The 13473-nt window shown below is 42.3% G+C and overlaps 1 protein-coding gene across 1 annotated transcript; it reads right to left on the reverse strand.

The window, feature by feature from the left end:
• Positions 1-6146: 6146 nt before the first annotated feature.
• arsh (arylsulfatase H) lies at positions 6147-12190 on the reverse strand. The gene is made up of 10 exons (XM_031560760.2): positions 12074-12190; positions 11730-11882; positions 11507-11628; positions 11291-11413; positions 10788-11208; positions 10572-10708; positions 9675-9809; positions 7496-7658; positions 7122-7243; positions 6147-6530 (listed from the first exon to the last, which is right to left on the reverse strand). Exons 1-10 carry the CDS (start codon positions 12094-12096, stop codon positions 6160-6162), a joined length of 1770 nt encoding a protein of 589 aa, XP_031416620.1. The 5' UTR covers positions 12097-12190; the 3' UTR covers positions 6147-6159.
• Between the last annotated feature and the right edge of the window lie 1283 nt (positions 12191-13473).

Genomic DNA, 13473 nt, shown 5'->3' on the forward strand with positions numbered 1-13473 from the left:
ATTGTCACCAGGCCTGTGCATTTCCTGCCACTTTTATAGGGCCTTTTTGAGGGTACTCTGCCCTCATGCAGTTTTCTTCTTCCTTTAATATACGTCTGGCTTTAGCAACTGATTTATGTCTTCTGAGTGAACACATGGCATACATTCAAAGACAGAGTCTCCACAAATACACATCTTCCCTTATTTTCCCCAAACATGCACAGTCATACTCCGAGTTTGAGTTCGCAATGATCATTTGTAACATCGACCTGAAAATGTCCATGTTTTTATAGTATTCCGTTCTAAAAAAAAAGCATATCTTATCATAATCTAACAACAAAGTGATATGTTATCAATCAATGATAACAAACTTGGGAAAAACAAAACGCTGCGCTGGCCCCTAGCAATGCCACAGCTTAATTGATCAGTGCATCATCAGCACTGCAGTGGTCTTCCGGTGAGAGTCAGCTTATTTTCACCCACTCCACAGTCAGGCATCCACTGCCACAAGCCATATTGCCTTATGACGAGCTCCATAATCTAGACCAGATGAGTGTTATGCACTGAGGGGCTAAGTCCTCAGACCACTGACAGACCCCTCCAGAGATCACCAGAGGCACCCACATCCACACACAAATGCAACACTCATGGTTCAAAAACGGCCAGAGAGGCTAGGGCGCAGATCTCTTACAAAAATAACACAAACACGAATACTCACTCACATATAAGGCCATGGTTTTGCTTCTCTTTCAGATCAGATTGTGATGAAGAGTGGTGTGATCTCACACATATCCTCCTTCTCATGTGGTTATGGAGAAAAACACCAGAGAGCAACACATTGGATCAATGAGAGTAACTAGAAATCCAATAGGATATCATGAAGGCAAATCAGTGAGAGTTATTCAATAGGATATCATGAGGACAGTTCAGTGAAGATTACTCCGATTAAAATACATGCAATAATAACAGTTCTGACAAACTAATGAAAAATGGTTGTGTGAATGTTTACATCATGACTTAAGACGTGAGACGTTTGAATTTATACTCCTTAAAGTGTAGTTTATCAGCCAACAGTAGTTTTAGCGCTAATTTCAGCATTAAGTTGGAATGATGCTAATTGGTAAGCCTCTATTACTCATTGTTCACTTCAAAAGGCTAATTTATCTCTGCGTATCAGAATGATCCACAGGACCGCCTAGTGCCCCCGCATTGGGACGAATAAATTGCTGACATATGCATCATGATATTGTCAGCTTAATTGCAATGTATTGCTCATGTATTTCAGGTTGTTTCAAATGTGATCACCAGACAGTGTGTCAGCATGAGGTAGATGTTAACTCTCGAGTGGGCCAGACGTTCTCTAAACCAAGTGCTCTCTCTCATTACTGCAAACATAAACGGCAGGGTGATGCATATGGCAATGGTGTAAACCTTTCCAGTGAGATCAACTATACTGATGTGCTTTTAGTGCTCTGCTGATGGTATTCTGGGGATGTGACATTAGCACTCCTCCCTATGGTAAGAGCTGGCTGTGAGGAGCTACTCATGCCCTGGCCTCTCTCTACTTCTCCACTGCATTCTTCTCCGTGTTGCTCAGGGAAAATGCGATGGTAACCATCAGATGGGCTGGATTTTATTGGAATAGCTTCACAAACTTCGTGTTTAAAAATGATGCACAGGCATTAGCAATTGAGGTCTATGGTCTCGAGCTAAGGCATAAAGGATTGCTTGGTGAGCTTCTTTTTTTTCTTTGCTACGGACACATGTGTTAGTCAGAGTCAATGAAAATGACAACCTCTAAAACACTTAAGGGAAATTTAGAGGAGGTTAAATGAGCCATTGGATTATCAGAAACAGTGCCAGGGAAACTGCACATCAAATAGAAAGTGCTGTGCAAGGGGGAGTATTATCATGGAGGGAATCTTGGCACATCACACTGCCTTTGTTCTGTGGACAGAATATTCTGTGTATTGATTGGAGAAGGTTCTTTCTAGCATTAAGTCCACAGATGTGCAAAAAGCCCCAAAGCGTTTTTGCAAGTGTGCACACAGATGGACACAGGTGTACTAGAAAGCATTGCTGCAAAAAGTCAAATTCGAATTGCAACTTCAACTGATCTAGAGTCAATAACAGGCACTTTATACCTTGGAACTTATGTTCATTTTTTGTATCTAATTTATGCTATTAAGAATAAATGTTGCAAGAACCATGACATTCTACAAGGTGACAACCCAATTTATAATACCCTGTGACGCAGGAAGGTCAAAGTTGAGGAACAGTTTTCTGCATAGAATGTGGTAGAAATCATGTTTTTCAACATATCAGAATCAGAATCAGGTTTTATTGGCCAAGTAAGTTTGCACAAACAAGGAATTTGTCTTGGTACAGTGGCTCTCAGTGTGCTTACACATATTACACAAAATATACATCACAACACAAAACAATACAACAGTGCAATGGTCTAACAGTCCAAGAAGTCTAAAAAAAGTATATACAAGGAGGAATAGTGCAAAGAAGATGAGAGTCCAGAAAGTGCAGGAAGAAATAAATACTATATATATTAAACATATACTAAGTCCTATGTACTAAATAGCTTGAAGTATTGACTCAGACTTCCTGGTGCCAAACAACACACAGCAGATGTATCTTCCTTTTATCTCACGCACAATAATAAGATCATAAAACACACGACCTTTTCCTGTCAAGCACAATGCAAAGAGAATCATAAATCTAACATGCATGCTACCAACTGCTTGCAATTTTTTTGTCTTTTTTTTGTCACTCATGTCCTAAAGTCATGGAAGTTATTTGGATGTTAATTTAAGTCGCATGCCAAACCACTGCAAGACGGCCTCAAGCAGCAGGCCGAGGAGAGGCCAAGGATTCAGGCACAAGTTACTTAATCTCCAGTGCTGCAAAGATGGTAGTCATCAACGGAGATAAAGAGGTGTCATGCTGCATTTGTTGAGATTTCTTTCATATAATCCCTTATATGACCTTTGGTTTGCCTTTTGATGTTCCAGGCTGTCTTTTATAAAGAAACATACTGGCAAACATAATATAAATCATTTCTGTGCCTCAATATTTCTGCTTTACATTGAAATTACCCAGAGGCACATCCACATGAGACGTTTTATGACCATTAGGTCTATACATTTGAGGCTCCCAACATATATTACTTTTATTCATCAATATTAGTGTTGGTCATTTTACCTTATAAGAATACCCATCACATTCACATGACGGCTTCTGAGAAGAAGCAATAAGCAGGGTCTTCTCACCCTTTTGGCGAGTAGCGTTTAACTGGCTCCAGGATTCTTACCCAGCACGCAACTACTCAAAAATGAGTTATTGTACATTTTATAGGCATGCAAAAGGCAGTTAGCCAGAGCCAATCCCTCTTTTCACAGCCCCGTGTTTGTCTTCTACTGTAGCTGCACTGCAGACTGTGGTAGCCATTTCCTCACAGATTACACAAAAACCATTTAAACCACCACATACGTCAAGCCTGTAGACGAAACGTTCTCTCTGACAAAAAAACATACTCATTAGCTCTGGGTCACCATTTGGGCTTTCCAGTAACATCAGTTACTGCAAAGCCGAAAACACTTACACGTTTTTTTTATTCAGCAAAACTGAGAGGGAATTATCTATAACTGATGATTCTTCAATCTCACAATGGACTGCTGCAGTAGAAATGTGATGCAACAGCAGGACACACACCATTACTTTATCCACAATATCAATGAATTCTGTACAGAAAAAAAAGCATCCAGGCCCAGAGATAAAACCATTATGGTGATTCACTTTGCAGAAGGAAAAAAAAGAATATCAATAGATTTAATCTGTACAAGGACACCTTTTCCATTTTCCCCACAATCATTTATGGTTCCCAGAAATATATTCAATGAAAATACAGTAGATAATAAATAAGTTAGTGGAGAAGCCACTAATGGTCTACCTGACCAATCTTTGCTAGATGGCACTTTTAGTTTGATTCAATTCCATGCTGTTTCCCATGGCGACGGCAGATGGGTGCACTCTGTGCCAGACACAGGTGTTACTGTTCATTCTGTTCACTCCCCATCTAGATGTGTTCCATCTGGTGTCTGAGAGCACCTAGCCTCCCTCCCTCCTTCCAAGCAGACTCATGCCTCACGCTGACATCCAAGGCGCTAACATTATAAAAAGAGAGCTTCCTTTACTCATCTGCCTGTCTTCCTGTGAGCACCAGACTGTCCCTACAGGCTCCTCCACAGCCATGTCCTCCTCCACGGGGCTCGGAGCTGGAATACTGCCCAGTGGCAGAGACGGCGAGACAGTGACAGGGAATGGTTAGGGGAGACAGGCAGTCTCCCACTCAGCCTGTGGGTAATACAGTGTTATTGCCCTTCACAACTGTGGATGACCTGTGTGCATGAGAAAAGCACTGCAGTTCTGTATCTGGTTAGGATCCCAGCTGAGGTAATGGTAGACACCTGTGAGAAATCCTATCCTCTCGTGAGAAAGGACACCAATATCATTACATTTTTTGATCATTATGCACGTAGCCTTGAATCACAGTTGGAAAGTGTAAAGACTAAACTAGCACACAGTGGGTTGTATTCTTTGGCGTTTTTTTTGGCATGTTAAAATTCGGAGTGATCTGATATGTTTGAATACTGCACCCTCTGGTGGAAAATGTGTATTGTTTTCTGTCTACTAAGAAATAAAGACACAAAGCTTATCTGTTAGGGAAAATAGACCGGGCTATTTACTTGACAACCTATTTTAATCAAACACATAAGTTGACAAGGTCACAAAGAAGATTTACAAGTTCAAACAATTAAAAACTGTTACTGGCCCCATAACTGAGGGAATGGTCAAATAACACAAATCTGCTCCTCCACTCCCAGTGTCATCAAAACAGTCAAATGGTCTTCAAGTACAACTCCAACCTTTGGCCTTTTTTGTTGGCTATGACGCTGCTTCCTCTGGCTTTGATACCTAAACGTCTTGAGATTTGAAAGGTTCCTCATATTTAAATGATCTATGGAAAGTTCATATATAACATTTAAGCTCCTTCATCTTACATCCCTTATTAGGTCTAAAAAAAATAAAATCCACAGCATACTCCCTTATAAGATACGGTTGCTCAAAGATCCATGAATTTAAGGACAAAAATGAAGGGCTCGAAGTGCTGCAGTGTGCAGAAGTGTTTACACCTGGGATATACTGCCTCCTACTGGTCAGCTGTGTTACCTACTCAATCCTCCTTTCGTTCATGTTCCTATTCCATCTGGAGATTACCATCACAGGGAATTACCCTTTTTGATGCTAGGATGATGGATCGAAACGCACACTTAAATTATATATTAGCTTTGCATTTAAGCATTTCAATACATGCGGAAAATGGGAAGGTCATTCGAGAGCAGACACTTCCTGTTTAAGTTTTCCAAATTCGCCTACACACAAAAACTACTCTAAAGCTCCAATTACATTTTTCCAACATTGTTGGAATGTGAAGTTATTAAAGGTGAGGTCCTCAATTCTGGAAAAAAAGTGGTTGTTGTTGTTGTTGACAAATGACACCCCTCCATTCTGTGCTCCTGAAGTGATGTGATGATTGGTTGGAATTGTGTATGGCGGTTTGAGCTGCTTAGTTTCAGTTTGTTCCAAAGTCAGTACTATGCACCGGAGTGTTTTTTTTAGCAAATACACTGAACAGACAGCTAGAGGAACATGAGAAGAATTTACCTTAATTCAACCAAAAGTATAACAAATTGTGATCTACCTATGATTACCTTGAAGTCTGAGTAAAAAAATACAATCACCATAGACCTTTTCACCTTTTTTTTTTTTTAGGTATTTTGGTATTGAAATAAACCTGATGGCTGAATGCCTGTGGCAGCGGCAGCGGTCCTGTTGCTGTGCTGTGGTCCTGCTGTGGTCCTGTTGCTGTGCTGTGGTCCTGTTGCTGTGCTGTTGTTGTGGTCCTGCTGTGGTTCTGCTGTGGTCCTGCTGTGGTCCTGTTGCTGTGCTGTTGTTGTGGTCCTGCTGTGGTCCTGCTGTGGTCCTGTTGCTGTGCTGTTGTTGTGGTCCTGCTGTGGTTCTGCTGTGGTCCTGCTGTGGTCATGTTGCTGTGGTCGTGCTGTGGTTCTGCTGTGGTTCTGCTGTGGTCATGCTGTGGTCCTGCTGCGGTCATGCTGCAGGTCCTGCGGTGCCACTGGCCTCTGAGCAGGAGCAGAAGGGGAAGGTGCCGCAGCAGGGCTGGAGCCAGGGCCGCCACAGCACCTTCTCCCAGGTCAGCTGGTTTGGGACCGGCCGGAGGGTCCTGCGGTGCTCCTCCACAGCTCGGCCCATCCTCTGCAGCACCTCCGCATAGCGAGGCTCCGTCTCAGCAGAGAGAGGGGTGCTCTCTGACGGGTCCGCGGCCAGGTTGAACACCAGGGGCGGATCGTGGTAGGTGACAAACTCTGGGTGGCACATGCAGATCCCAATCTCATAGCAGCCTCCTGCTCCAGGGGGGGAGAAGTTGGGAGTGAAGAAATGCACCTTGAAAATAGCATCACCTGTGGAGACAGAAGAGTGAAAAGAACCAAGAGCATTTAGGACAGTTAAGCCACAATCGTATCAAACTCTGGAGAGAAGCATAGTGGTTTGTTGTCTATGTATGAATCTCTGGAGTGAAGCTTAGTGATTTGTTGTCTATGTATGAATCTCTGGAGTAAAGCAGAGTGATTTGTTGTCTATGTATGAATGTATGAATCTCTGGAGTGAAGCTTAGTGGTTTGTTGTCTATGTATGAATGTATGAATCTCTGGAGTGAAGCTTAGTGGTTTGTTGTCTATGTATGAAACTCTGGAGTGAAGCATAGTGATTTGTTGTCTATGTATGAATCTCTGGAGTGAAGCTTAGTGGTTTGTTGTCTATGTATGAAACTCTGGAGTGAAGCATAGTGATTTGTTGTCTATGTATGAATGTATGAATCTCTGGAGTGAAGCATAGTGGTTTGTTGTCTATGTATGAATGTCTGGAGTGAAGCATAGTGGTTTGTTGTCTATGTATGAATCTCTGGAGTGAAGCTTAGTGATTTGTTGTCTATGTATGAATGTCTGGAGTGAAGCAGAGTGATTTGTTGTCTATGTATGAATGGCACTCACTGCCAGGGGGATGCCAGCGGGCAGCGTTGAGGTAAATCCCACAGTAATGGAACATGAACTCGTGTTCTGAGCGCTCTGTTCTGCCCTCGATTAGTGGCATCAGATCATGGCCATCAAACGTTCTAAGAGTAGGTAGACAAGAGCACACCAAATACAGTTCAGTTCAGGGAACACAAGAACAAATGTAGTCCTTCACCTATAAGAACTACAAATGCAAGACGTATTTCTTTGTATATTTCAACAGTTTTATATTATTATTCAACATAATTTAACTGAATTATAAGATAGTAGCATCCATTTTACATGTATGAAAGACTTGTAAGCTTATTTTTGCAGTAATATTTTTGCCTTTAATATTAGTGTGTCCACCTTACCTGTCCTTGGGCAGTTCTGCTCCAGCGAGGTTCACCAGCGTGGGGTAGACGTCCATGAGGCTGGTGGGCTCATCTATCACCTTTCCTGCAGGTAGTCGTCCAGGCCAGCGGAATATTCCAGGGACACGGATGCCCCCCTCCCAACCACCCATCGCTTTTCCTCCTGTAAGAATGACACTGATTGAAATGTGTGCTTCCTTTAACAGACAGAATACATCAAGACTGTCAGTCTTTGTTAACATGTGTTTGAAATGTGTCTTTGGCAATAACACAGCCGAAGTATGGAAATATGTTGATTCTCTTGTTTTTCAAGAAATGCTTCAGGAGCGGTATGCGGTTGGTTTAGGCAGAGGCCTGATGGGACCGAAACACTGTCAGCTTTGTGCAGCACACGGCACGGGGAAATATCTCACTGAGCTGCCCTGCAGTGGCGGAGCAGAGACGTCTACAGCGCCCTACAGGCCCTTATGTCGAGACGAGGGGGGGGGGGGACATGTGGAATGGTGCATCCTGTTCTTACAAAAGAGAAAATAACTGGAATAGCGTTTCCTACAGTCCGGAGACGTGGGGAGGGAACAAAGGGGAACAGTGGGGTGGGGAGACCTGGAGGTTTCAAGGGGAATGGCTGCATTTAGAAGACACATGTCTGCATTCTCACAGGCATTTCTTATTGCCATCAAATTTCCATGGCTACCTCGACCCTTCATGAATGTGATTGCTTTCTAAATTGTACATGTCCCAGGATAGGTCACAACAAATCGACAAACCAAACGGAGTCAGACATGACTAGACTACACATTTTGACTGAACTGAAGCAGTTGTCAACGTATTGCTTATATCAGTCAGATTTGTTTGAAATTGTAGTGAACTTCAACTGGAACATGTCATTTAGGTTCATTTATAACCCCTGAGCAAAATATACAGTATGTGACAAAGTTATGAGTAGGTGCTCATCTGGGCACTATTAAAACACTCTTCTGGCTTTCTGCACTAGTCAAAAGAATAAGAGATTAAAGTAGGGCTGAACAGAAGAGAGTGGTGTGAGCAGTACTGTCAGACATGTTTATGTTGTCATTCCTGTAGCAAAGGCAACGCTGAGGATGATGATGATGTTGATGATGGAGAAGGCAGAGTGTCCTGGCATGTTGGAAATGCAGATGTGCAATAATTGATATCTTAGTGGCCACCTGGTTTAGAATATAGTTACACATTTAATACAATTGATCTTGTTACTCACCTTTGTCAGATGGGCTAAACACAAAGCAACAAAATCATGTTTGTTTCACACTGTATGTTAATCAAAAATGCTCATGATTAGTCAACTTGCTTGCCCATAAAATGCCCACGTAAACATCAAGAAAAACAATACATTTGTCCCTTTCATAAAAAGTACATTTCATTTTCTTACCAAATCAAATTATCTATGCCTCCTTGATTAATCTATGCCTCTTTGCTTCCAAAATACACGATTGTTTCTTTGCATGTTCAGCTGTATGAAAATAATGTGATCATTCAGTTAGAACTACATTTCCAAACCAAATCTTCTCCTGCCATCCTCTTTCTGTTCTGCCCAGACCACCACAGGCGCCTGCCATCCTAACAGCCTGGTCCATGACCCTGAGCTCTTAGCTTCCATCCTTACAGCCTGGTCCATGACCCTGAGCTCTTAGCTTCCATCCTTACAGCCTGGTCCATGACTCTGAGCTCTTAGCTTCCATCCTTACAGCCTGGTCCATGACCCTGAGCTCTTAGCTTCCATCCTTACAGCCTGGTCCATGACCCTGAGCTCTTAGCTTCCATCCTTACAGCCTGGTCCATGACCCTGAGCTCTTAGCTTCCATCCTTACAGCCCGGTCCATGACCCTGAGCTCTTAGCTTCCATCCTTACAGCCCGGTCCATGACCCTGAGCTCTTAGCTTCCATCCTTACAGCCTGGTCCATGACCCTGAGCTCTTAGCTTCCATCCTTACAGCCCGGTCCATGACCCTGAGCTCTTAGCTTCTCAATAGACCCACTCTGGGGAGGGGGGGGGGGCATCCACATGAGACCATGCGTTTGAGCATTTCTCTAACAACAGTAAACCAGTGACGTTCTTGTGGTTAGTCCACAGATAGTCCACAGGTAGTCCACAGGTAATCCACATCTGTAACAAGGCATTGAAGGTACACCCATACATTACCTCTGTATATTCCATTCCAGCCACCCTTCTGTCCACGTGCATCTGAATCCTCTATGAATCCGCCATGGTCTGACGTGAAGTACATTAAGGTCCTGTCTGACAAGTCAAGCCTATCAATGACATTCACCATCCGGCCTGTTGGGGAAAGAAACAGACATTTGATCAGTCTACACCAGCGGCAAAATTCAGGAACCACATTCTATTTTCTTCCTCCCATCACATACAAGGACATCTCACAGACAAATAGATGGGAACTTCATTATACTGATGATTAATGAGAGGAAATAAAGTCTGTTTTTTAATATTCACCCATGTATCTAAAGAGTGTGATTTGGAGCTGTGCTTATGTCAGAACTGACGTGTTCTTATTTAGCAAGCATGTTACCTGTCTTACCCATCATCCAGTCCAGTCAAGCATGTAACCTGTCTTACCTATCATCCAGTCAAGCATGTTACCTGTCTTACCCATCATCCAGTCCACCTCTTCAGCATGTTACCTGTCTTACCTATCATCCAATCCACCTCTTCATTAACAAGCATGTAACCTGTCTTACCCATCATCCAGTCCACCTCTTCAAGCCTGTTACCTGTCTTACCTATCATCCAATCAACCTCTTCAACATGTTACCTGTCTTACCTATCATCCACCTCTTCAACATGTTACCTGTCTTACCTATCATCCAGTCCACCTCTTCAACATGTTACCTGTCTTACCTATCATCCAGTCCACCTCTTCAGCATGTAACCTGTCTTACCTATCATCCAGTCAAGCATGTAACCTGTCTTACCTATCATCCAGTCAAGCATGTAACCTGTCTTACCTATCATCCAGTCCACCTCTTCAACATGTAACCTGTCTTACCTATCATCCAGTCTTCAACATGTTACCTGTCTTACCTATCATCCAGTCCACCTCTTCAACATTGTCCCCGTAAAGCCCATTCTTGCTTTTCCCAGCGAAGTCTTTGGAGATGAAGAGTGGAGTGTGCACGTGTGCCAAAGACAGGAAGAGCATGAAAGGCTTGTGCTGGTTCCTGTGATCACAAATGACAGATCTCAGATCAGAAACCTTCAACTGTGTGATTTCAAAAAAAAGAGACATGTAGTCTTTACCTCTCAACAAACTGCTCAGCTTCGCCGATGAGGCGCTCCGACAGCGTCTCCAGGTTCATGGGCTGCTCCACTACGTCCTGATTTCTCATGAGGATACAGTTCCAGGTATGGAGGCGAAATGGCACGTACCACACCCCAAAGGCCAGGAGCCACAGAAGAGCCAGTAGCACCAGCGCTTTCCCACTCACGTCCAGCAGGCCAGCAGCACAGACACAGACTAGAGTAAGCAGTGCTAGACCAAGCAGCACAGTAAGATCCCGCAGCCTCAGTTGGATGTCTACTAACACCTCTGAGCCCTCTCCAGACTTGCAGTCATTAAAGAGGGTGAAGGGAAGCCCATAGAAATAGTCAAAACCGTGGTTGTTGGGATGATGGCAGTGGTCATTCCTGCTTTCACAATTCAACCCCAAATGCCATTTTCCTGTCAAAAAATTGTGATGATAATTTGCTCTAGACATCTCAACTTTAACAAATACAACATAAAAGCAGGAATTGATACATACCAACAATACCAGTTGTGTAGCCCTCTCTCTGCAGGAGCTTAGCAAAGGTCGTCTCACTGGGAGGAAGGCCAGCAGAGCCGCCCAAAAAAAGGATCACCTGCACTCTTCCGGTGGCCCCAAGCCCTTGACAACAACAAACCTAACGTTAGGAAAGACGCCTTCCAGACTTCAGGTATCACATTCCTGACATCTCGTGTTCTCTCAGATCCGTCATACCTGAGCGCAGGGCGTATCGTCCTGTCATAAATGCAGCTCTGCTTGGTGTGCACAGAGGAGCTGCAGCAATGTGCTGAGTAAGTTTCACTCCATCCAGAGCCAGTTTGTCAATGTTAGGGGTCCTTTGAGCCATGTGGCAGGGTAGAGATTGACAAGAGTATAAAAACAACACTGAGAAGTTCTGAAGGAAATATTAGCAAATAGAGACATTGTTGAGGCCTACCGGATTGTGTCATTCCCATAGCAACCAATGTCTCCAATACCCAAGTCATCCACCATCATGAGGACAAAGTTAGGTTTGAGACTGGAGTCATTATCCAACCCATCACAGTATGTGGCAGAAACAATGAGGATAATGAGTCCCGATGTGAAGGGCCTTCAAAATACATGAAATATGCCATTTTTATTTTGTGCAGTTATTATTTGTTTAGGACAAGGCAGCTTCATGTGCATTCGATTCTATCCTTTGTAACTTTGTACTCTGTTTCTCTAAGCAGATACGACCTAGGCGTACAAGCAAACACATTAAGTTTCCAATGAGAGGGCTTAGCAGTTAGCTTGACTTACCACATTAGCCTAGAGTGCTCCATTGAAGCAGTCAGCGTAGCGTTTCTGCTACATAAGCCAGTAAAGTTTGTTAATGTTATTTTCAAAGCAAGTGAGACACCTTTCACTTTTCCCAGATTCAGTCACCTGATAACAGTTAATTTGCTAACTGGCTAACAATCTCCAACTTTAAGATGAATCTGCAGGAATTTGCATGTGAAGGAAATTAGAGGAAAGTAGTACTTTCATAAAATACCTGAAATCAACAAGGCTACCTGTGGACGTTTTCAGTTTTACGTTGTGTTACGAAAACGAAATCCACTACAAAGAATGTCACATTGTACGAGCAATGACGTTTTCATACCGTAATTACTGATAAAGCTGCACATGTTTTCGGTAGATCCAAATAAACAAAAAATAATGAATTAGACTAAATTAGCAATAATAAGAATAATATGTATCTTCTTCTTGTTATAATATTCTTATTATAATCATAATAATGATACTAATACTGATAATAATTATAATAACTATTATCATTATTGTTGTTATTGTTGTTGAAGCAGAAAAAGAAGGCGAGGTCACCATAAAGAAGACATATTTTCATAACGTGGACATATTTTAAGGGCTAGTTTTATTGACTTCAGCTGCAGTCTATGAAAGGAGAAGTAGCTCATATCAAAGGTAAATGGGTCACAAAAAAAATCCCTCTGGATGGATAGACACCACTCTGAAAATGTGAAATATTGAATCATTTAAACAAACAAACAAGGCTGACTGCAGTCAGTTTTTTATTGCACGCACAACAATATTTGCATATTAGAAAACATTACAGTGGCCAAATGGTTCGTTATTGTTGGAGGCTATTATGTTATCCATTAGCCTTAATCCTCAAATGATGACAGAGAAGAGAAAAACAAAACAATTAGCCTATTTCACTGCTGACACAGTAAATGAAATTACTTCTGATGAGCAAGAGGCCATCATCATGGTTGAAATGCAAAATGTCACTTTGACTAAACAGCAGGAAGTGTGTATATAGCCAAATCTAAACATTCTTACTATCATTATTGTGTGCATAGAAGTTTGCATTTAACTGAGAATGTATGAATGATTCAAAATGACCTAAAATTATCTGTAATTCCTCAGCTATTTTATTCTTTTTCCAACCACCAGGGATTTCTATGCACAGAAAACATAGGCTGCCTGCATGCCCCCAGTAAACACATGCTGTTTTGATACGACTTACCCAGCTGTTGAGCATCATCATCATGTCATCATATGTTCAATATTTATGTATTACATAATCATTGTAGATTACAGGTCTAAAGCAGTATTATGGAGTTTTGATCTAAAACCAGTGAGCTAACTGCCTAAAAAGTAGGCAAAAATCTTGAAGACACAACCAACAGCCCTGTTAG

The sequence above is a fragment of the Clupea harengus genome, chromosome 2 (genome assembly GCF_900700415.2).
Source record: "Clupea harengus chromosome 2, Ch_v2.0.2, whole genome shotgun sequence".
NCBI classification, from domain to species: domain Eukaryota; kingdom Metazoa; phylum Chordata; class Actinopteri; order Clupeiformes; family Clupeidae; genus Clupea; species Clupea harengus.